This window comes from Nicotiana tabacum, chromosome 1, assembly GCF_000715075.1.
Source record: "Nicotiana tabacum cultivar K326 chromosome 1, ASM71507v2, whole genome shotgun sequence".
NCBI lineage: Eukaryota > Viridiplantae > Streptophyta > Magnoliopsida > Solanales > Solanaceae > Nicotiana > Nicotiana tabacum.
Window position 1 is genome coordinate 169404891 of NC_134080.1, and position 22992 is coordinate 169427882.

The following is a 22992-nucleotide window of genomic DNA, read 5'->3' on the forward strand; positions in this document are numbered from 1 at the left end:
CTGAATCTCTATGGTGTGGTCACTGAAATTTGAGTTTTGTTCAAGCTAAGGCTTTCCTCGATTTTTCGGAGCTAGGGTTTCCTCCATTTTCATTGGTTCGCTGAAGCTGTTTTACTATATCAAGGCCTTACTTCTTCAGGTTGCGAAGAAGGCTGGTATTTGTATCTCTCTTTTGCATGTGTTGGATTTTAATTTCAGTCTACAGTGTTTGTTGGTGATTTAGTTGTTCTAACCATGACTGGCTCTACTTCCTCTTCCGCGTATACTCCTGACCCTACATCCCCTCTATTTCTTTTGTCGTATGATGTGCCTGGTGTGTCCCTGGTTCCTGTACCTTTTTCGGGCAGTGGATTTGGAGGTTGGAAACGTAGTATGATAGTGTCATTATCTGCTAGGAACAAAAAAACATTTACAGATGGTTCGTGCCCTAAACCTGCTGCAACTTCCCCTGATTATAAACAGTGGGACTGTTGTAATAATATGGTGATATCTTGGTTAACAAGTTCATTATCACCGGATATAGATGAAAGTATTCAATATTCTGAGACAGCCGAAAGTATATGGAAACAATTAAATAATAGGTATGGTAGTGTAAATGGGACTAAAGTTTTTGAACTAAAAAGGGAACTTGCCTCTATCTATCAAGGATCTCTTGATATTGCTTCACATTTTACAAAACTTAAGAGAATCTGGGATAAATTGGGAATAATGTGCAGTAGTCATGCAAATTCTTTCAATTGTGCTGCTAAAGACGGTCTCCAAAAGGAGAAAGAGGAGGACAAGGTCCATCAGTTCCTCATGGGATTGAATGAGGTTTATGTTAGTGTGAGAAGCAATCTGTTGATGATGCAACCTCTGCCATCCTTTAATAATGTCTATAACATTCTTCTTCAAGATGAAAAGCAAAGACAAGTCAACCCGCCTTCTCAATTTACCTCTGAAGCAGCCTCCTTTAATGTGAAATCCCTTAATAAAACTACTCAACCTCAGCTGAATATGCAATTCCAGGGGCAACAGAGATAGTTTACTCAAAAAGTGAATTTTGATAATCAGTCTAGGACCTGTAATATCTTCTACATGTATTGAAAGAAGTCTGGACACTTAATTAATAAGTGTTACAAGCTTCATGGCTTTCCTACTAACTTCAAGTTTACTAAGGGTAGAAAGGCAACTGCAAATATGGTGACAGATTCTGAATTCTCTGCTTTTGACTCTTCCAACCAGACTTCTATTGTGCCTGTTGCTGAAAATGCTTATGTAGTGCCTGGGCTGACAAAGCAGCAATACTCTCAACTGCTCTCTCTATTGCAACAATCTCATGTCTCTGATCCTAGTCTTCAACTCAATATCATGAGTTCTGCCAATTTTGCTAGTACTTTATTGCCTAAGAATGTAGTATATAGTTTCAACTCTACTTTGCTAAACCAATCTGATTCCTTAACTTGGATAGTTGACTCTAATGCTTCTGACTATATGACTGCTAATAAAGAATATCTCATTAATATCATACCTTTACCTATTCCTTTTCTAGTGTCCCTTCCAAATGGTTATAAAGTAAAAGTTACTTGCACAGGTTCCTTTGTTTTGTCTGAATCTATAATTCTTCACAATGTCCTTTACCTACCTTCTTTTAAGCGCAATCTCATCTCTGTACACAAACTCACAGATCAATTTGATTGTATAGTTCAGTTTACTAGACTTTCATGTCTCATACAGGGCCCTTCTCTGAAGAAGCCTCTGGATCTTGGTAAACTGGACAGTGGGTTGTACAAATTTGTATGGGAAAAGCCTTCTCAACCTCAAGTTACTTGTGAGCACGTGATTTTTGCCCTAAGCTAATTATTCCCAAAAATTCAAACAAAACAATTTCTTTATTTTTACAATTTTTGTGAATTTTGGCGTCACTTTCTGATAGTTGTTTGCATTTTATTTATGCATGTTAATTCATATGAAAATACAAAAAATATGAATTTAGGATATAAGTTAATATTTTAGGATTAAGTAGGGGTTAATTTGTTTTGGAACAAAATAATAAAATCACAAAAGTAGTCCACTTTGCATTTTAATTGTTTTAATTGTGAATTTGACGTGAAATAGGTTTTAAATAATTTTAGAATTTAATTAATTTAGCTTTGACATCTATTAGGATTTTTATTTTTAATTGTGCATCCTCATAAAATTAGGGAAAAATAAAACAAAAATACAAAATGAAAAATGAGTAAAAGAAATAAAAAGAACAAAAAAAGGGGGAATAAATAAAGAGGGCTGCTCACAATTAGGCCATTTCAATTAAATTCACCCAGCCCAAAGAAAAAATCAGACCAAACACACCCCAGAAACCGGCCCAAACCCGTCCCTCTACCCGGTCCGCCCCTCTTGCCCTCGAAACGACGTCGTTTCGTTCCCAGTTGATCCGGACCGTCGAGGTTATCAGATCTAATTGCCAGGACTTCCCCCTCGTTGAGTATATTAATGTCCGAAAATAACTCACCCCTCTCAGACCCCCCCCCCCCCCCCCCGTCCATCTCTAACCTAAACCCTAAAAACCAGCCGCCCCCATATCCTTTCACCGGAGCTTGCCGGCGGTGAACGACACCTACTCCAAATTACTCCAAAATAACACCACGAGACCTCCTCTTCTCCCTCATCATGAATCCACCACCCGTTTCCTTCAAATCCAGCCCTAGCTCGTCGAATCCTCGATCAAAGATTCTCCGGCCAAAACCCAGAGTAACCCAATCACCACCAAATTAACACCATGTGACCGCCTGGGCCTCCTCTACCCAACCCCCATAGCCCTCTCTCTCGAATCTACCTGGAACAGCTCGAATATCAAATCGAAGGTTTCCGACCAAAACCCTAATGCAAAATCTCCATGATTTCGGACCATAACAACCCTAACCAGGTGTTTTCTTATGAAAACACGTGGTTAAGGATGTTATGGGTCAGAAATTTTGGGGGATTTGGAGAAACAACCACTGACTGGAGCTTTTTGTTGTCAGTGAGTTCTTGTTGGTATTTTCTTTTATTTTCAATTTCTTTTTCCTTTTCTGATTTTCTGAATGTGTGAATTCCATGGTCAATGTCTAGTTTAATTTGCGTTTTAAATTTTTGTCAATATTGTTCTAATCTTGTGTCCTGATTTTTTGTGATTAAGTCTAGTTGTGATTAAGCCGTTGATAATTTGTTAATTAGTTTTACTAAGTTTTGCTTGAATTAATTTCTGGTGTTCCTTTAGTTTAGGTTAATTACTACTTAGTTCAGTTTCAGTTTAATTAATCATCACGATTTGTTGAATTTGGTTATAGTTGATAGTTTAATTTGGTCATTAATTCTGAGTTCAATTGCTAGACTTAATAAGAGTTTAAATCGGGATAGATGCAGAGTTTAGGAAAATGTTTGGTTATAAATGTACTTTTAGTTTAAGTTCAGGGGTAGTTTAGGCACGGAAAAGGGCTGTTTCGTTAAAGAATAGTAATTTCAAAACCAAAATAAGGGTAGTATAGGTATTCTAGAGGTAGAAGAACACCCTAGGGCCTTCTAGAAGGGGGCCTTGGTGTAAGTTTCAGTTTTTTAGAAGCAGTAACTTGAGTAACAAGTTAGGAAATGAGGGTGTTAACTTGTGTAATAAGTTAGAAAACAAGGGACTAATAGGCAATTGAAAATCTGAAGCTTCCCCTTAGTTTTGCCTATAAAAGGCAGTATTTATTGCTTTGTTAAAGGAGGTTGGAACCCCAAAAATTTCCCCCAAAACCCTCTCTGCAGATCTGAGCCTAAACTTTGAATTTCAAATCAATGGAAGTTCAAAAATCCTCTTCTAGATTTTAGTTTCGAAAAATCCAGTAGAAAATCCCAAAAAAAAAACTCGAAAAAACAATTGTTACATTGCTTTTCCTTAGGCTATTTTGAACTCCAGCACTTAATTCAAGTTTCTAACTCAATTAGGATCCAAAACTATTTGAATTCCTTTGTTTCTATTTGGTATTTGAGGTCTGAAGGTAATTTGGGTCAGCTGGGCATTGAATATGATTAAATCGAGTTGATTATGGTAATATGTTAAGTGTGTGGGTATGCTGGGTACATTTTCTGGTTGTTTGATATAGTATTGGGTTAATTTGTTGATTCTGCTTGGTCTTCAATTCACTTTTGAACTGCTGAATCCTTTCTGGGCTGTTGTACTCGTTCATTGACTGCTGTTGGGTTATCACTGGTTCCCTGGAACTGTTACTGTTGCTAACTTCTCCTTCTTCCTTTGATCTTCTGATTTCCAGGTACACGTTTTTGAACCTGTTTCGATGTATCATCCCCTGTTGACTGTAAATGAAATTGAAGCAAATTCTCTGTTGTAGATCTGTTAGCTTGTTATGTTTGAGATAGTTTGTCGTGATTTGGTGGTTGTACACTGTTATCAAATTCGAAATGCATAATTGAACTGACTGGTTATGTACTAATAGGACTATAAACTGTTATGTCTCAGATTCATGTGAGTTTATTTTTCGAGTTAATTACTAGTTGTAGTTAGTCCCCTATTAGCTGATGCATACACCTGTTAAGTACTAGTTGTAATTAATTTCATAGAATAAGTCCATACTAGTTGTAACTAATTCCCTATTAGCTGGTTCATATCCCTGTATTAACAGACGGTTCAATACGGGATAGAACTTCTACTAGTTATTTTCATATTCTCAATCTGTAATTAAGTAGATCATAGTCATAGATGAATACGTTGGTTTAAATGTTGTATTTAAGTTCGAGTCTCAGCATGTTGATTCATAAGTAAGGAAACTACTGTCCAATCCCACTAGGATTCTGAAATTGACGATAAGTCTCCAGTTTTGTTTTCTAAAAATCGAATTGTTGCTTCATATTCCTGGACGGTTTTGAATGTCAAGTAGTGTATTATAGATGTTAATCCAACGATGTGAAAGGACTGTGGCCTGGTGATCATTTGAATTCAATTTCGTTTCATAATTAGTATTGTGGCCTGTTTCAACTTGAGCCATATTTCTTGGCTCACTTTGGCCCAGTGGCGTGAAGCCGTGCCAGAATAGCGCAAGACCCATTGCTGATCACTTAATTGCTAAGAACTGAAAACTAGCGTGTGTTTGGGCCCTGAAGCTCGAGCTTCTTGTGAATCAGACTGGGGCCCAACAGACTGAAACCCCATTAGGCTGCTGAATCATAGCCCTAAGGTTTGGGCCTCTTTGAATGCTTCTAGTGATAATTGATTAATTAACTAATAAATTAGGGCCTTTATAGAGAAATAAAAATAGAATAATATAGTTGCTTTTAGGTTGGTTTTTTTTTATAAAATGAGATGAGCCTCGCCGAACAAAGATACAAATGCGGGGCCCTCAATAGTGTCATATGAAAGTTAATTAGAATTCGGGATGGCCGTTTAGCGAATCTCACGACTTTCCCCAAATAATAATACGCTAGACTCTTTAAGCACGACTTTAATAAAATTACATTCTTAAATACGGGTGCACATTTATGTGACCCAAATCCAAATTTCAATGGAGTCGAAATGTGTTGACAATCACGGGTGCATTGATTGCGACGTGGTTCGAAATGTGTTTTCACGACGTTGCAATTCTTTTAAAATATTGATAACAGCGGTTTACGAATAAAAGGCACACATGTATTAAATAAGATAAATTCAAATACAATAGTTAAGCGACCGTGATAGAACCACGGAACCCGGGAATGCCTAACACCTTATCCTGAGTTAACAGAATTCCTTATCCGAATTTCTGGTTCGCAGACTGTGATACATAGTCAAGTTTTCCTTGGTTCGGGATTCAAAGCCGGTGACTTGGAACACCATTAATTTTCCAAGTGGCGACTCTGAATAATAATAATAAATCCTGTTTCGATTGTCCTTTAATTGGAAAAACTCCTTTACGCCCTTGCGGGTGTAGGTGAAAAAAGAGGTGTGACAGCTCTGGCGACTCTGCTGGGGACAAAACCCAGAATCTCTGGTTCAGGGTTCAGAATTGGAGCTCAGATAAATTGTTGTATTTGGTTATATCTGATTTTCCTACATGTTTTGTGCTGAATATGCTAAATGTTACCGCTTTGCTATTATTTGAACTGTATATAAACTGTGCCGACACCCTTCTCTCTTCACCTCCGGGGATGCGCTTACTGGTTGAGACTCCCTATTCTGTTAGTGTCATATCCTGAAATAAAAAAGAGGCTCGGATAAGTTGCAAAGCCGGACGATCTCGCGGGTCCCCGGTACGCTGCCCCCTCCTCGACTCGAGTTATCCGCTCGAGTGCACTGTTTAGAACACATACCCAGGATTTGAACCTAGAATAACTTGACTTCATGTCGAATCCCTGGTAGGAGCGCTTAATTGCATCATGCTGCATTTGACTTAGGGGACTCAATACGGGGATTGGATCCGTCTAGGGCTAGCAACCTGAAATGAAAAGACCATCCTGATGCATCTTATTTGTTCTGTACATATATTTGTTTTGAACCAGCATGTTGACCGGCTTTTGAATCTCGGGAATGTTGGAAAATTGAGAAAAGAAGGAAAAGAGGAAAGAGAGAAATAACAGTTAGGGGGTTAATTGATTATTTTAGAAAAACCAATGACCAAATACTGGCGAAACTCTGCCAAAATTTTGAGAAAATGAAAAGAAAAATGCTTTATTAGTCTGTTTTACGAAAAGCAAAAGAAAAATAGAAAAAGAGTTTTTATTTTTGGAAAACTGTTTGTTTAAAAGGAAAAGGAAAAAAAGTCTTTATTTTAGTTTGGGAAAAATAGGTTGTTTCTTGTTTGTCGAAAATGAAAAAGAAAAAAAAGAGTTGTTATTTTGTCTTGTTTTCAAAATACAGAAAGGGAAAAATAGTTTGTCTTGCCATGGAAAATGAAAAAAAGGGTCTTGTTTTCAAAATATAGTTAGTTTCTTTGCCCGAACTACTTGATTCTCACAGGGGTGTGGGATACGTAGGCAACCCTCATCGGGTCCAACCTGCCCTTTGCAAAAAATAGCAATATATATATATATATCAATTTTCGTCGTAAATAAGTTAGGTGATGTCGTTTTTGTCAAAAATAGCCGAATGTTCCCGAAAGAGACGCCGGAAGGCTGACTTTGCAAAGACGGCCATTTTTGGTCATTTTGATTTTTGATTGGTTGACTCTCACAGCCTTAAAATCTTCGTTCTTGGGAGTGCTGAAAGGCCATGTTTGAAAACCGAGTCTATCACTTTAAATTTGGAAAAGGAAATAGTTAATTTTGTTTTGAGTCAAATAAAAGTTTTGTTTTTGCTCAAATCACCTTAATAAATGTGCAGGATGAGCACGATGCAAAACGAACCTTTCTCAATAATGACTAAAATCCCTTTCGAGTTGCGGCTATGGTGGAACGATTTAGGCAAAGAAGGACAAGACGAAGTCAAGAAATATCTGAAAGGTCTTACGGGTTTGTTGAAAATCAAGCCTCGGGGTGATATTATAAGAGCGTTGGTCACTTGCTGGGAACCAGCGCATAATGTCTTCCACTTCTCATATTTTGAGCTCACCCCGACTTTGGAGGAAATAGCTGGGTACATTGGAAATGCTGAGGTTCCTTTAAGAGGAAAATATCTAGTTGCTCCAAGAGCCATCACGGTGCATCGATTTTTAGACTCATTAAAGATACCCAGGACAGTCCATAATCCAGATTTGGCAAAAGGCTTCTGCACTCTACGCTTCATATACGACAGGTACGGCCACGTGGGAAGGTTTAACAAGACGGACATCAAGATATGCAGTAAAAATAACCGTCAAAAATGGGATAAGCACAGACGGGTGGCTTTCATGATAACCTTTTTGGGCCTCCTGGTGTTCCTAAGGAAAGACGAGAATATTGATATAAAAGTAGCCGGGGTCGTCAGTACCTTGCTTACCCAAGATGAAAGCACTCTTGCGCCTATGATCGTGTCTGACATTTTCTGAGCTCTCACTGCCTGCAAAGCCGGAGGCAACTTTTTTGAGGGGTGTAACTTGTTGCTACAAATGTGGATGACCGAGCATCTATGCCATCGTTCCCAGCTCTTGAGTTATGGTTCGTCTGACAAATCCTGTATATGAGAGTTTTACACAAGGATTGACGGAGTTAGTCTGCCTGAAGGAGTAACAACGTGGATATCATACTTTCGTACTCTTACGGACAGTTAGATACAGTGGACGTTGGGATGGTTGCCTGTTGAAGAAATCATATACATGCCAGCAGCTAGGTCGCATTTTCTTTTGATGGGACTTAAGAGCATCCAGCCTTATGCTCCATGTCGGGTTCTGAGACAACTTGGGAGATGCCAAACAGTGCCACGGGAGGAAGATCTTAGTGCTCAAGTAATTGAGATTAGCCCTGACGGACAGTTTCCCAAAGCAAAAGTCCGCGGGATTTGAAATGAATGTCAATATCTACAAGCAAATACTTGTGTGCAGGATCGGGTCAAATGAGAAATGTCGCCAGAATACCTCGCATGGTACAGAAGAGAACTTGAGCATCAGAGGCCAGCTAAAAGACCCCACATCCAGGATTTCACGGAATCATCACAAGAACAATGGGGTTGGCTAGCAAAAGAAGAAGGCTATCAAGCTGAAATCGGCAAGCTGAAACAACAGATTGGAGCTATGAAATTTGAGAACAATGTGCAAGTTGCTGCTGATCAGGGAGAAAAGAACAGGTTGGCCCAAGAAAATGAGGTGCTTAGGGCCCAAATCTAGCAAATGAGGATAGCTGCCAATAACCAACAAAGGAGCCGGTCGGACGAGCGATTGATAAAGGGGTTGAAAAAGGAAATCAGTGAGTGCCGGGATGAGCTGGAAAAATCCGAAGGCACCATAGCTGGACTCCAGGCACAATGGGTAAAAAGAACAGAAGAACGCACCCATTACATGCAACAATTAAAGAAGGATTATGAAAAGACCATTGCTAGTCTGAAAAGAAAAGTGGTCACCCTTGAGGATAACGCAGCTAAGCAAGCTAAAGCTTTTGAGACCAAAAGCGGACACTGTTATGACTTACTGGCCCGAATCGAAGTAGAAATACAGCAGCTGTAGGATCAGCATCTTCAGGATTCTCATGTGTTGAAAGCTCGCAATAATCAAGTAGGGCGATTGCTTATAGAAAAGGGTCGAACAAGAGACAGGATTGAGACCATTGCCCACGCCATCCTCAGGAGATGTCGGGCATGTGAAGACATGACCCGCGCTACCTTCTTTTCGGCAGTAATGATTTATGTCAAGCGAACCTTGTATGAGCTGGAGCAACTTGAAAGTGATTTGGAACCTAAGCCCGTGGCAAGGTCGAACGATGCCCCGCGGGCACCCACTTTTGAAGCACTAATGTATTCATAGATCGAGTATGTATTTTCAATTCTAGAGTTTGTTGTTTGTCAGTCTATTTTCTTTTTGCGTCCAAGTATGCTAGTATGTTCGGAGTTTGTATTTTGAGTTTAGTTGGAGTCTGTTATTTTCCATTTCAAAATGTTTAGTTTGTAATAGAATGTTGTGGTATTGAAAGTCTGAAAATTCCCAAAAATTTGTGCCTTTATTTTGGCACTTATTTTCACGAACTACGCCTGGTCTGATTTGTGCGGGGTCACGATACGTAGGAAATCTTCATAGGATTCGACCGTAACCAAGTAAAGAAAAGAAAAGAAAGAAAGGGAAAGAAGAAAGAGAGACGAAAAAATGAATGAAAATAAGAGAAGAAAGAAAAGAAAAGAGAAGAGCGGAAAAACAAGAAAGGAATAGAATAAAGGAGGAAGGAAAGGAAAGAAAGAGGAGAAAAGAAAGAGAGATAAGAAAAGAGAAAAGAAAACAAAAGAAAAGAGAAAGCTTACAGTTGGAACTAAGGAAATGCTGGGATGACGCATGCGGTCGAACAAATGCATAATAGAAATGGTTAACTGTATAGGTGTATTCATGCCCAATGTGCGGTTATCCGATCTGTTAAAGCCTAATCGCTAACGGAATTGTTGTCTAAATGTGTGAGTCCAGGCAGGTGGTTAGTTGTTTGGCATTCTGGCAACCCATCCATACAACACCCGGTCTAAAGATAAAGTGAACATGACTGGCCCGGAATCTGATACGAGTATCGCTGACCCATCGAAAGAAGTACAAGAAATGGACGTTCATGCAATGAGGGAGGAAATGTATAAGCTGAAGCAACAGATGGCTGAAATGTACCAAGCCTGGGCGAAGGGGTATCCACCGCCAGTTTATCTCGCTAACCCCGCTTATATCCCACCATTGGCTCAGCCTCAGGAGCCACCCACCGTGAATTCATCTCCAGCATTTCCCCTCTACCAACAATGCCAAGGCACCACTTCTCATACATCACATGCCCCTCCATCCAAACAAGTCTCATACCCTCCTCCACCAATCACTCCCGTTTTTGTGGCACCTCCGCCTGCTACCCTACACCGATCCCCCAGTGAACCTCTATTCCAGACGCACGACAACCAGTATTATCCCCCTAAGCCTACCTTCAATGTTCCAGAACCCTACTCTTATTCCCCTCATCTTGATCTCACGGCAGGCACCGAGAAGCCGCCCAAAAACCCTGAGCAGGAGGAGATGATCAGAAAGGTCAAAATCCTGGAGCAATCATTCCGAGATATGAGGGGGTTAGGGGGCCAAGTAAGTGTGGCCTATAAAGATTTATGTCTGTTCCCAGATGTTCAGTTACCGTCCGGGTTCAAGATGCTTAAGTTTGATTTGTACGACGGGCATGGCGACCCAGTAGCACATTTAAGGGATTTTGTAGCAAGATGAGAGGAGCAGGAGGGAGAGATGAATTGCTGATGGCATATTTCAGCCAAAGTTTGAGCGGATCGGCATTGGAATGGTACATTAGACAAGACCATAGCAGGTGGTACACTTGGGATGACTTGGCCCAAGCCTTGGCCTGTCAGTTTCAATACAATCTTGAAATCATCCCAGATTGACTGTCATTGACAAAGATCAAGAAGAAGCCCGGTGAGAGCTTTCGAGAATATGGGTTCCGTTGGAGAGAGCAAGCGGCGAGGGTTGACCCCCCGATGAAAGAGAGTGAAATGGTTGATTATTTCTTGCAGGCTTTGGAACCCACCTATTTTGGTCATTTGGTGTCAGCAGTGGGCAAGTCCTTTAATGAAGTCGTGAAAATGGGAGGCATGGTTGAGGAGGGACTCAAATCCAATAAGATCATGAGCTATTCAGCAATCAAAGCAACCACCCAAGCCATTCAAAACGACACTAGGGGTGTGCTTGGGAAGAAGAAGAAAGAAGAGGTTGCAACTGTCAAATCCGGAGTATGGTCCAGGTCTTGAATCCCTTCACCCTATTACAACCAACCCCGAACCCACCACCTAAATTATCCATATACCCCATATGGCCCTCCTCAATACTATTATCTACCATCAGAGCCACACTTTTCCGTCCATCATGCCCAAACTTATACCCAGCCTCCGGCTCACGCGCAATGGCATGCGTCGGCTACCCGAAACACATACCCAGCTCCACAAAACACATATCCACACCCGAGGGCTTATAGGCCAGGATCCAGCTTCCGTCTAAAACAGGCTTTCAGAAACGAGAGAATGCAGAAACAGAAAACATTCACTCCGCTGGGAGAATCCTATGTCACTCTTTTCCACAAACTGAGGCAGGTAGGCCTGTTGAACCTGGTTGAGGCCAAAATGCCAAATCCCCTTCCTAGAAATCTGGACCATTCAGTGAGCTGTGAGTATTGTTCAGGGGATCCCGGACATGATGCTGAGAAATGTTGGAGATTGAAAACTGCTGTGCAAGAGCTTATTGACGCAAACAGAATCGAGGTTCAGGCCCCGGAGGCGCCCAATATCAACCAGAACCCGTTGCCAGCGCATCATGAGGCCAACATGATTGGACTGATACATAAGGGAGCAGAGTTTAAGAATCCCTCACAGGCAGTCATGACGATCCATTCTAGTGAAGCCAAAGTGAATTAATAGTCAGCTAGTGTGAAACCATCGGTTTAGTTGAAAAGAATAGACAACAAGCCAGTTGTGGTGATAGGGAAAGGATCTTCCGTTGTTGCGAAGAAACCAGAGCCGATCAAGGTAGTGGTTCGGGGAGTATCAAGCACACCTGCAGTAGTCGTGAAGGGGGCTCACATAGAACCAATTGTCATAAAGCCAGTAACCCAGTTACCAGTGATTGACAGTAAAGCCGTTCTGTGGAAGTATGAATAGGTAGTTGTGACCTACAATGGGAAGGAAATCAAAGAGGAAGTCTGTGAAACACAAGGTTTAACTCGCTCGAGACGTTATTTTTCCCCCGAAGAGTTGAGAAAGGCTAGGGCTCCCAAGGAAAATCTGGCACCAGTTAAGAAAGCTATTACGGAGGAAGAGGCAGAAGAGTTCTTGAAAAAGATGAAAGTGCAAGATTATTCTATTGTCGAGCAGCTAAGGAAAACGCCAGCCCAAATCTCGTTGCTTCATTGCTTATCCACTCGGATGAACATCGTCGGGATCTGATGAAGATATTAAACGAAGCTCATGTCCCTGATAAAATTTCAGTGAATCATTTGGAGAAAATCGCGAACAAAATCTTTGAGGTAAACAGAGTGACATTTTCTGATGATGAATTACCCGTGGAGGGTACAGAACATAATAAAGCTCTTTATTTAACCGTGAAATGTGAAGATTCGGTAGTCACTCGAGTACTGATTGATAATGGGTCTAGTGCCAATATCTGTCCTTTGTCTACATTGAACAAGTTGAAGGTTGATGATGACAGAATTCATATGAATAGCATCTGCGTTCGGGGGTTTGATGGTGGTGGTACAGACACAGTGGGTGACATCATACTTGAATTGACAATCGGTCCGGTCGAGTTCACCATGGAGTTTCAGGTGTTAGACGTGGCGTTATCTTATAATCTTCTGTTGGGGCGACCATGGATTCACGCCGCCAAAGCGGTGCCTTCTACATTACATCAGATGGTCAAATTCGAGTGGGATATACAAGAGATCGTAGTACATGGGGAAGACAACATGAGCATTGTAAGTGATGCCATCGTACCATTCATAGAGACATATGATAATAAGGGGCCGTAGGTTTAACAAGTTTTTGATACAGTCTCGGTAGAAAAGGTTCCTGAAGGAAAAAGCGTCCTGGTCCCCAGAATAACAGCTACAACTGTCATGGTAGCCTCTGAAATGTTGAAAAACGGGTTTGTACCAGGCAAAGGGTTGGGTGCTGATTTGCAAGGTATTGTTCAACCAGTTTATTTGCCCAAGAATCTTGATACCTTTGGGCTGGGTTTCAAGCCTACGGCGGCTGATGTAAGACGAGCCTGCAAGATAAAGAAAAGAGGCTGGGTTCTTCCCAAACCAATTCCACGTCTATCCAGGTCCTTTGTCAGGCTAAGTATCGGGAAGCAATTATTGGCAAAGGTGTCGGGTCCACTGATTGGTGCAGATGGGAACTTGGAGAAAGGGCTTGAGAAGGTATTTGCTGAGGTGAACATGGTTGAGGCTGGGGAAGGGTCGAGCAAAGCAGATATATAGTACATCGGGCCACGTGCTAATGTCAACAACTGGGAAGCCACTCCTCTTCCATCTCGGAGTGAGTCGCGGTAGTGGGTTTTGTTTTCCTTTTTGTTCACCTGGATTATTCCAGGGTTTGTAATTCAGTTGCTATGTTTCGTCCGTTTGGATGAGTTATAACCCTGTTATCTTTACATTCAATGAAATGCAATTCCTTTTCTTTCTTAATTCCTAATTTTGTTTCCATTTATTTTTCCTTTCTTTTCTGTGCAGTTCTCTTTATGCTGATATCAATGACATGACATGCATGAGGAATCTTCGGCCTAGTTTTAAAAGCCAATCTAACTCAGAAATAATAGTGCAAGAAATCGAGTGTGATGATGAGGTGGAATATGATGATGACGAGTCCTCTGAGGAAATTAGTAAAGAATTAAGTCACTTTGAAGAAAAATCCAAACCTAACCTAAATGACACAGAAGCAGTTAATCTAGGGGACCAAGACAATGTCCGTGAAACTAAAATAAGTGTTCATCTGGAGCCACAGCTCAAGGAGGAGATAATCAAAGCATTGTTTGAGTACAAGGATATTTTTGCATTATCGTATGATGACATGTCGGGTCTAAGTACCGATTTAGTGGTTCACAAATTGCCCACTGACCCGACATTCCCTCCTATCAAGCAGAAGCTGAGAAAGTTCAAAACGGACATAAGTGTAAATATCAAAGAAGAGATCACCAAGCAGTTCGATACGAAAGTCATTCGGGTTACACGGTATCCCACCTGGTTAGCTAATGTTGTGTTTGTGCCGAAGAAAGATGGCAAGGCCAGGGTGTGTGTCGATTACCGGGATCTTAACAAGGCAAGTCCAAAAGACAATTTTTCGCTACCGAACATCCACATATTGATTGATACAGCCCACAGGTGATCAGAAACGAACAATTTGATGGTTGGCAAGCGGGTTTTTCCTTAGTGGAGGAGTGTTGTACAAACGAACTCCAGACCTCGGGTTGTTGAGGTGCATGGATACGAGGCAGGCCACATCTATCATGACTGAGGTACATTCGGGAGTCTTTGGACTGGATATGAGCGGATATGTTTTGGCAAAGAAGATCCTACGGGCATGTTACTATTGGCTTACTATGGAGTGAGATTGTATCAGTTTCGTACGTAAATGTCATCAGTGCCAAATGCATGGAGACTTGATTCATTCTCCGCCATCAGAACTACATACGATGTCCGCACCATGGCCTTTTGTTGCCTGGGGCATGGATGTTATTGGGCCAATTGATCCAGCAGTGTCAAATAGGCACAGGTTTATTCTGGTAGCTATAGATTATTTTACCAAATTGGTGGAAGCTAAGACGTTCAAGTCTGTGACCAAGAAAGCTGTGGTGGATTTTGTGCATTCGAACATTATTTGTCAGTTTGGGATACCGAAGGTGATTATCACAGACAATGGGGCTAATATTAAGAGTCATCTGATGAAGGAGACATATGAGCAGTTCAAGATTACTCATCATCATTCTACTCCATACCGCCCTAAGGCAAATGGTGCGGTTGAGGCAGCCAATAAGAATATAAATAAAATACTCCGGAGAATGGTGGAAGGATCTAGACAGTGGCATGAAAAGCTGCCTTTTGCATTATTGGGATACCGCACCACAGTTCGTACCTCGATGGGGGCAACTCCTTACTCTTTGGTGTATGGCACGAAAGCAGTGATGCCCGCTGAAGTGGAAATCCCGTCTCTCTGAATCATAGTAGAGGTTGAGATAGATGATGATGAATGGGTGAAAAGATGCCTTGAGCAGTTGAGTTTGATTGACGAGAAGAGATTGGCATCAGTGTGTCATGGTCAACTGTACCAACAAAGAACGGCAAGAGCGTACAACAAGAAAGTGCGTCCGAGGAAGTTTGAAGTCAGACAGTTAGTGTTGAGACGTATTTTGCCTCATTGGGCAGAAACAAAAGGAAAGTTTGCTCCAAATTGGTAGGTACCATTTGTCGTAACCAGAGTGTTGTCTAATGGTGCACTATATTTGACAGACATAGAAGGAAAATGTGTAGAAATGGCCATCAATTCCGATGCGGTCAAGAGATACTATGTATGATTTCTTTATTTTGATTGTACTTACTTGTATTTGGCATACTTTAAAGATTGAAATGACGAAGACGTTTTATTCTACTATCTAAACACTTTTACCCCTTGTCATCCCTTTGAGCCTTACTTATTTTCTTTCATATCCCTCTTTCGGAACCAATGTCACCATTAAGAAACGCGAGTGCGGAAGAAAAGAAAATGAAAAGAAAAAAAAAGAAAAGAAAGAAAAGTGAAAAGAAAGGAATAAAAGAAGGAGAAGAAAAGAAGAAGAAAATTGAAAGTGAAAAGGAAAAAGAAAAGAAAAAAAAGAAAAGAAAATGAAGAAAAGAAAGGAAAAGAAGAGCGAAAAAGAAAAAAACAACAACGTAGTCTCCATGACGTGAACTACGTTTGACTTGATCCCGAAAGGGTACGTAGGCAGCCTCTCTGAGGTTCAGTCATACCAAAATAAAATTCAAAAGTCCCCAAGCAATAACTGGGGCAGAATTCGTGGGTGCTGTAAGAAATCTGATTTCGAAAGTTGTAATTTTAACCCATTTTGAAATTATTTTGAGCCTTTCATACCCTTTCTTTCTAGCCCCGTCCAAATCCCACATTACGATCCAAAGAAAGTCCTTCTGATCAGTCTCTGAGAAATGCCAAGTCAAGCAGGTAAAGGTAATTCATGTCTGGGGCAACACTCTGGTTCAAGCAAGAAAAGCAAAAAGATAAAAATGAGAGAGTCTTATTGGTGAAAACCTGCACAGGAACCGTAAGGCGACGGGAGTTGAGAGAAAGAATAAAATGAGAGAGTCTTATTGGTAAAAACCCTCGCGGGTACCTTGAGGCGAAAGTGAGTTGAAAAATGATTAATGAAGAAAGGTATGTTGGTGAAAAATTGTTTCGAGGCACCACAGGATGAACAGGGCTAAGGTTTGGATAAAGTAATCAAGTGATGCAAATTCTGGGGCAACAAAGGGTGCCGACCAAGAGTTGGTTAGTTGGACAGATTGGGCCGATTAGTCCGAAATGCATGTCATGACGATTGGTACCGGCTGTTCCGGTTAGATAAGTTTCTTTCTCCTTTTCTCTTTAGCAGTCATCCATTTTTGGATTCTTCTTATCCTTAACTGGTAAACTCATTGCATTTCATTCTCTTTGGGGGTTTTATCTGTCTAAAATGTTTTAATGTCAGTTTTGTTCAAAGAAAGTGGAAAGGGATTTCAAAACTCACTACCATATCTCGAAAAGTGTAAAGCGCGATGTGGTCAGAGCATGTCAAAAACAATGTGATGACAGGTGGAATATAGGGAATCACCGGAAGTGTCATCGGTGGAATGATTGGGAAATATCGTGGGAAGTGCAAAAGTTCAGAAAAAGGGTCAGAGGTGTGAAACAACAACATGGGTACAGAACACTCGGTTTGTCAGAGTTAGGGGTTTGAAAGTCAAGAAGAAAGGCAAGCGATTCAAGGCCAGTTCGGGAAGCCAGTCGGAACAAAACAATGCAACAGATAGATCTCCAGCAAAAATGCCACCAACTAACCACCATTTTTGAACTGACAAATTTTCTTTGATTAAAACAGGGGCAAAAAAGTTCGTTTGTTTCAGAGGAACCCTCCGTGGAGAAAGGCAGTCAACAAGCAGTTTCGATTTTTGATTTTCAGGACCTTCCTGGAAAATGGGACCTAGTTTAAACTTCAATAATAGCATAATCTAGCATAAATGTATCCTAAAGGAATATAAGCTGGCTTAGAAATGTGCATATTCGAGACATGATTCAATTAGGAGTTTCCAGGACCCTCCTGAATAATGAGACTTAGCTTTAAGATTTCAATTAGATAACCACATTTAGCGTAAACTCTGTTGTAGGGTAGTGTAATTCAGACATGGAAGTTGTCACCCTTAAGATAAAATTTGACCTTTGATTTTCAGGACCCTCCTGGATAATGGGGAGTAGTTTAAAGATCCTCTTAGATAGCATGATTTAGCAGAAGTCACACCTGTAGAAGATATAACTTAGATTTTAAATCATCGTTTAGTCAAGAGTTGTCAGGACCCCTCCTGAATAATGGGATCTAGCTTTCAAATCCTTAGTAATACTTGGTAATATGGTTTAGTTTTACAATCACATCTGCCCCCAGCCACCAAACTGGGGTAGAAAATTTTCTTTGTTTTATCTATTTGAAGTCAAGAGCCCGCCTGGAGAGCAGGGAATACATTTCAAGTTGAAGTCAGGATCCCACCTGGAGAACAAAGGAGTGCAATTTAAGTTTTAGCTTTCAAATTCTTTGTTTTGTCTATCTTGAAGTCAAGAGCCCGCCTGGAGAGCAAGGAGCACTCTCAAGTTAGAAGTCAGGAGCCCGCCTGGATAACAGAGGAATGCACTCAAGTTCAAGTTCAGCAGTCAGGAGCCCGCCTGGATAACAGAGGAATACATTCAATTTCAAGATTCAGAAGTCAGGAGTCCGCCTGGAGAACAGAGACATACAGTTCAAGTTTCAGTAATCGGGAGCCCACCCGTACAACAAGGGAATACATTCAAGTTCAGCAATTTGAAGAAAGGAGCAACACCTCAGTTTGTAGTTTGCAATGGCAACAAGGGATTTTACCAAGAAAACACAAGACAACAAGGCAACGAGGAAGTACAACAACAAGTTTGAAGAATTTAGATAGGATTTTGTAATTCATAGGTCATAGTTTAGTTTAGCTTCTTTTATTTTGCCATGGTGTAATAAGGAAGGTCAGCAAGCAGTAGCAGCAGCAATCGCAGTGAAATCATAGCTTCTGGTAGTCCCAACTACAAGACACTCCTGAACTACACTGACCTGATTCCTGTTTAGCCCAGGATATGTAGGCAACCTCTGAAGCAGGGTGCGGTCAACTTTTTCAAAAAATGCTTCACACGGAATATGCGAACGAGCAAAAATCACTCGTTTCCGCTCACTTATCTTTGCATGAAAACTCTTCGTATTTCCGGACAAAGAGGGGCAGTTGTGAGCACATGATTTTTTCCCTAAGCTAATTATTCCCAAAAATTAAAACAAAACAATTTCTTTATTTTTACAATTTTTGTGAATTTTGGCGTCACTTTCTGATAATTGTTTGCATTTTATTTGTGCATGTTAATTCATATGAAAATACAAAAATATGCATTTAGGATATAAGTTCATATTTTAGGATTAAGTAGGGGTTAATTTGTTTTGGAACAAAATATAAAAATCACAAAAATAGTCCACTTTGCATTTTAACCGTTTTAATTGTGAATTTGCCGTGAAATAGGTTTTAAATAATTTTAGAATTTAATTAATTTAGCTTTGACATCTATTAGAATTTTTATTTTTAATTGTGCATCCTCATAAAATTAGGGAAAAATAAAACAAAAATACAAAATGAAAATAAAAGAATAAAAAAAAAGGGGGAATAAATAAAGAGGGTTGCTCACAATTGGGTCATTTCAATTAAATTCACCCAGCCAAAGAAAAAATCAGACCAAACACACCCCAGAAACCGGCCCAAACCCGTCCCTCTACCCGGTCCGCCCCTCTTGCCCTCGAAACGACGTCGTTTCGTTCCCAGTTGATCCGGACCGTCGAGGTTATCAGATCTAACGGCCAGGACTTCCCCCTCGTTATTATATAAATGTCCGAAAATAACCCACCCCTCTCAGACCCCCCCTGTCCATCTCTAACCTAAACCATAAAAACCAGCCGCCCCCATATCCAACTCTAACCTAAACCCTAAAAACCAGCCGCCCCCATATCCTTTCACTGGAGCTCGCCGGCGGTGAACGACACCTACTCCAAATTACCCCAAAATAACACCACGAGACCTCCTCTTCTCCCTCGTCATGAATCCACCACCCGTTTCCTTCAAATCCAGCCCTAGCTCGTCGAATCCTCGATCAAAGATTCTCCGGCCAAAACCCAAAGTAACCCGTCTCCATCTGCATGGCTGAAATATTGCCACTTCATTTACACCTTGCATCGGCTGAAAGATTGCCACTTCATTTACATCTGCATGGCTGAAATATCACTGCTTCATTTATACCTTGCATCGGCTGAAAGATCGCCAATTATTGCATTTCATCATCTGAAAGATTGCCGCTTCATTTATACCTTGCATCGGCTGAAAAATCGCCGCTTTATTTACATCTATATGGCTGAAATATCACCGCTTCATTTATACCTTGCATCGGCTGAAGGATCGCCACTTATTGCATTTCATCGGCTGGAAGATTGTCGCTTCATTTATACCTTGCCTCGGCTGAAAGATTGCCACTTATTGCATTTTATTGCTGAAAGATCGCCACCTATTGCATCTCATGGGCTGAAAGATCGCCAAATTTTTCAAAGGCGTCATTGTTCAAAGGCACCATTTTCATAGCCCGAGAACGCCATTTCATAGCCTGAGGTCCCTTTTTATCTTTTGCATATCATTATTCAAAGGCATCATGGTTCGGAGGAATCATTCTCATAGCCCGAGAACATCATTTCATGGCCTGCGAATCCTTATTATACACTTCATGGCCCAGGACGTCATGGTCTGAGGACGTCATCCTAACCGTCTAAAGACAACATTCATGGTCCAACGGGAACTTGCATCATGTTTAATTTTTTGCACAACATACACTTGTGTTGCTTATTTGTAGGTAAACCGGCTAGCAACAACCGTCTCAGCAGGAGCGATCTCGCTCCAGTTCCCGCAGCCCTGTTAGATTTTAACCATTCATCCCAACCTATATATCGCGTCCGTCTTTGAAGAAATCTCCATCGGCATATTCTGCCGACGGATCCTGAAATACATATGACCTGATTCCTGTAAGACCAGGGATATGTAGGCATCTCAGGAACCAGAGCACGGTCAAGTTCTTCAAACTGTTTCGTACGGTCAAATTGGCCATCATAACTTTACCCGACAACTCTTTCATCCTTCCCGGGTAAAGTGGGGCAGTTGTTGATACCTAATTTTTTCCTGTGTATTTTTACATGAAAATACTTTCAAAATAGCATATATACGCATATAGAAGTATGTCCAAGTGTTTCAATAATTTTTCCTCATTTCTAAAAGATTTTTTAAACTGATTTATTGCCCATTTTAGTAGTACAAAAACCAATAATTATTCCCGAAATTATCATTTTGGTTAATAACTTATTTTATTCTCATATTTATACTAAAATATTGCTAGGGTAATTTTTATATATTTTTTACAAATTTATTGGGTATTTTAAAAGCTAAATTGCATATAATTGCAATTTTAGCCTATTTTAAGATTAATAGAATTTTATAATTATGAAATTGGTTCAAATATTTTTAGATTAATATTTATATATCATTAATTGACTCAGTACCTTTAATTTATTTTCAGAAGTCATTTTACTATTTTTATAAAAATAAAAAGAGAAAAGTGGCTATTTAAAATCTGGCCCATTTTGTTTCAATTATAGCCAAAATTGGTTCCTCTAATTGATCCAATTTCAAACCCAATTTCGGACCATCCCAATTCCATTTAACCCAACCCTTTACCCATTTAAAACTACCTGACCCAAACCCCTTTTGATCCAGGCCGTTGATCAATCTGATCAACGACCACAATTTCCCCTTTCCTTTTTAATCCGTCCACACCCCTAACCCTAAATCATTTCATTATATCAGCTGCCTCTGAATACCCCCCCTCTCTCAAACTCTCTCGAAGGTTCTTGAAACCCTAATCATCTCCTACTGTCTTCTACATTCAGCCCACCGGAATCCATGGCCTCTCAGGCCATGGATGGCTTAAACTCATCTCCCTCTGCTCTTCAACACTTGGTGTTCGAAGTTTCGAGGTCTGAACTCTATGGTGTCCATTCAGATCCTCTCCGATTCAAGGTTCTATGGCCTCTCCAGCCTTGCTCCGGCATATCCAAGCATTATGAGCCTATTTCTGACTTATCCGACTCAGATCGGACCTTTTCCAAGCCTTTCTCGCTTTAGGGTTCCTATGAAACCCTAGCTATTCGAGGTTTTCTCTGATTGTTTTCTTAAATCTGTTCTATATCTGTGCTCTACTTGAGTTTTTAAACGTTTTCCCTAATTTTGCTTTCAAAAATTACTTCTTTCCGATTTAGGTTTTTTTTTGAAAAGCTTAAAATGTTTCTCTGAATTTTCTTCTTCTTTTCTTTGTGTGTATTTGTCTATACTATGTTCTTATGTTTTATTTTCTACCACGCATGTTCTTCTACTGTGTTCTTATGTTTTCCCTTATCATGCATGTTCTTCTGTGCTTTGTTTTCTACTATGTTTTGTACCATGCTCGAATGTTTATGTTGCTGTATTTTCCTATATGATCTTTTGCTATGCTTTTCCGGTATTTTTGTGTTCTTCTACTGTATGTATTTCCTACTGAGTTCTTAAGGTTTGTTTGCCTTCTACTGAACTATGTTTAAGTCCCTTCTAAAAGGTTTTCTTAAACACGTTTTTTTTACTGTTCATGACTATTATCTCATTATGCTCCTACGCTCGGTCTGCTTTGAATATTATTTGTCTTTGCTTGTCTTCTCATGAGATTCTGAAAGGAAATCTCTGAGCATGTTGCCTCCTCATCTCTGTATTTGACTCGAGTCGGAAACCCTAGAATTTGGGGGTTTCCTTCGAGTTTGGTCATATGATCAAACTAGGGTTCTGTTTGAGGACCCTTGACTCTTTCAGAATTATTTCTGGGTCTATGAACTAAGTGTGAACTTCTTTTGTTTGCACACAAATCTGATTCTACTACACTAGACTCGTCTATTGAATAGCATGCCAAATTTCTTCATGTTTAACGTGTCTATGTGCTTTTATATATGAGGAATCTTTCTTCAAAATGGTTTTTCAACTTGTGATTGATTCAGAATTCCTTTTAATAAGTTTAATTGATTGGTACTGATGTTCTTTAAGTCAAAATCCTTCCCATCCTTCTGACCTGGTTCATTCATACAGAATCCTCAATTTCTGATTTACTAGTTGTTAACTGATTTCCTTTCCGTATTTGCACAAACCGTGTACTATCAAGACTTTGTCCATAAATAAACCTCTATGTATTTACCCCTATTGTACTGCTCTGGAAAAGTGTTTGATTGACCCATTTCCTTAATTATTTTGCCCGTTTGAAATCAGAATCCCTTAATTAAAGGGAGACCTTGTGTAATTGATTTTCAAACTATTTTTCTTACCTATTTCTACTTGCTTTCTGCACTATAAAAGGGCATGACCCTTATGCACTTTAGGACACCTTCAATTCAATACTTCTACACATCACACTTCATAATTCTCTTCTAAACTCATAGCATTTTGATTGCTCGTTTGCACTTTGGCTTTACAAGACTGCTGCTTTCTCTTTGTTTGTTTTCCCTGAAACTAGTATGTCCTAATTTTAGT

At 40.2% G+C, this 22992-nt stretch overlaps 1 protein-coding gene across 1 annotated transcript; it reads left to right on the forward strand.

The window, feature by feature from the left end:
• The first annotated feature begins 234 nt into the window (after positions 1 to 234).
• On the forward strand, positions 235 to 1023 carry LOC142164276 (uncharacterized). Its single transcript, XM_075221981.1, has one exon. The coding sequence runs from the start codon at positions 235 to 237 to the stop codon at positions 1021 to 1023; it is 789 nt and encodes a 262-aa protein (XP_075078082.1).
• Positions 1024 to 22992: the final 21969 nt, after the last annotated feature.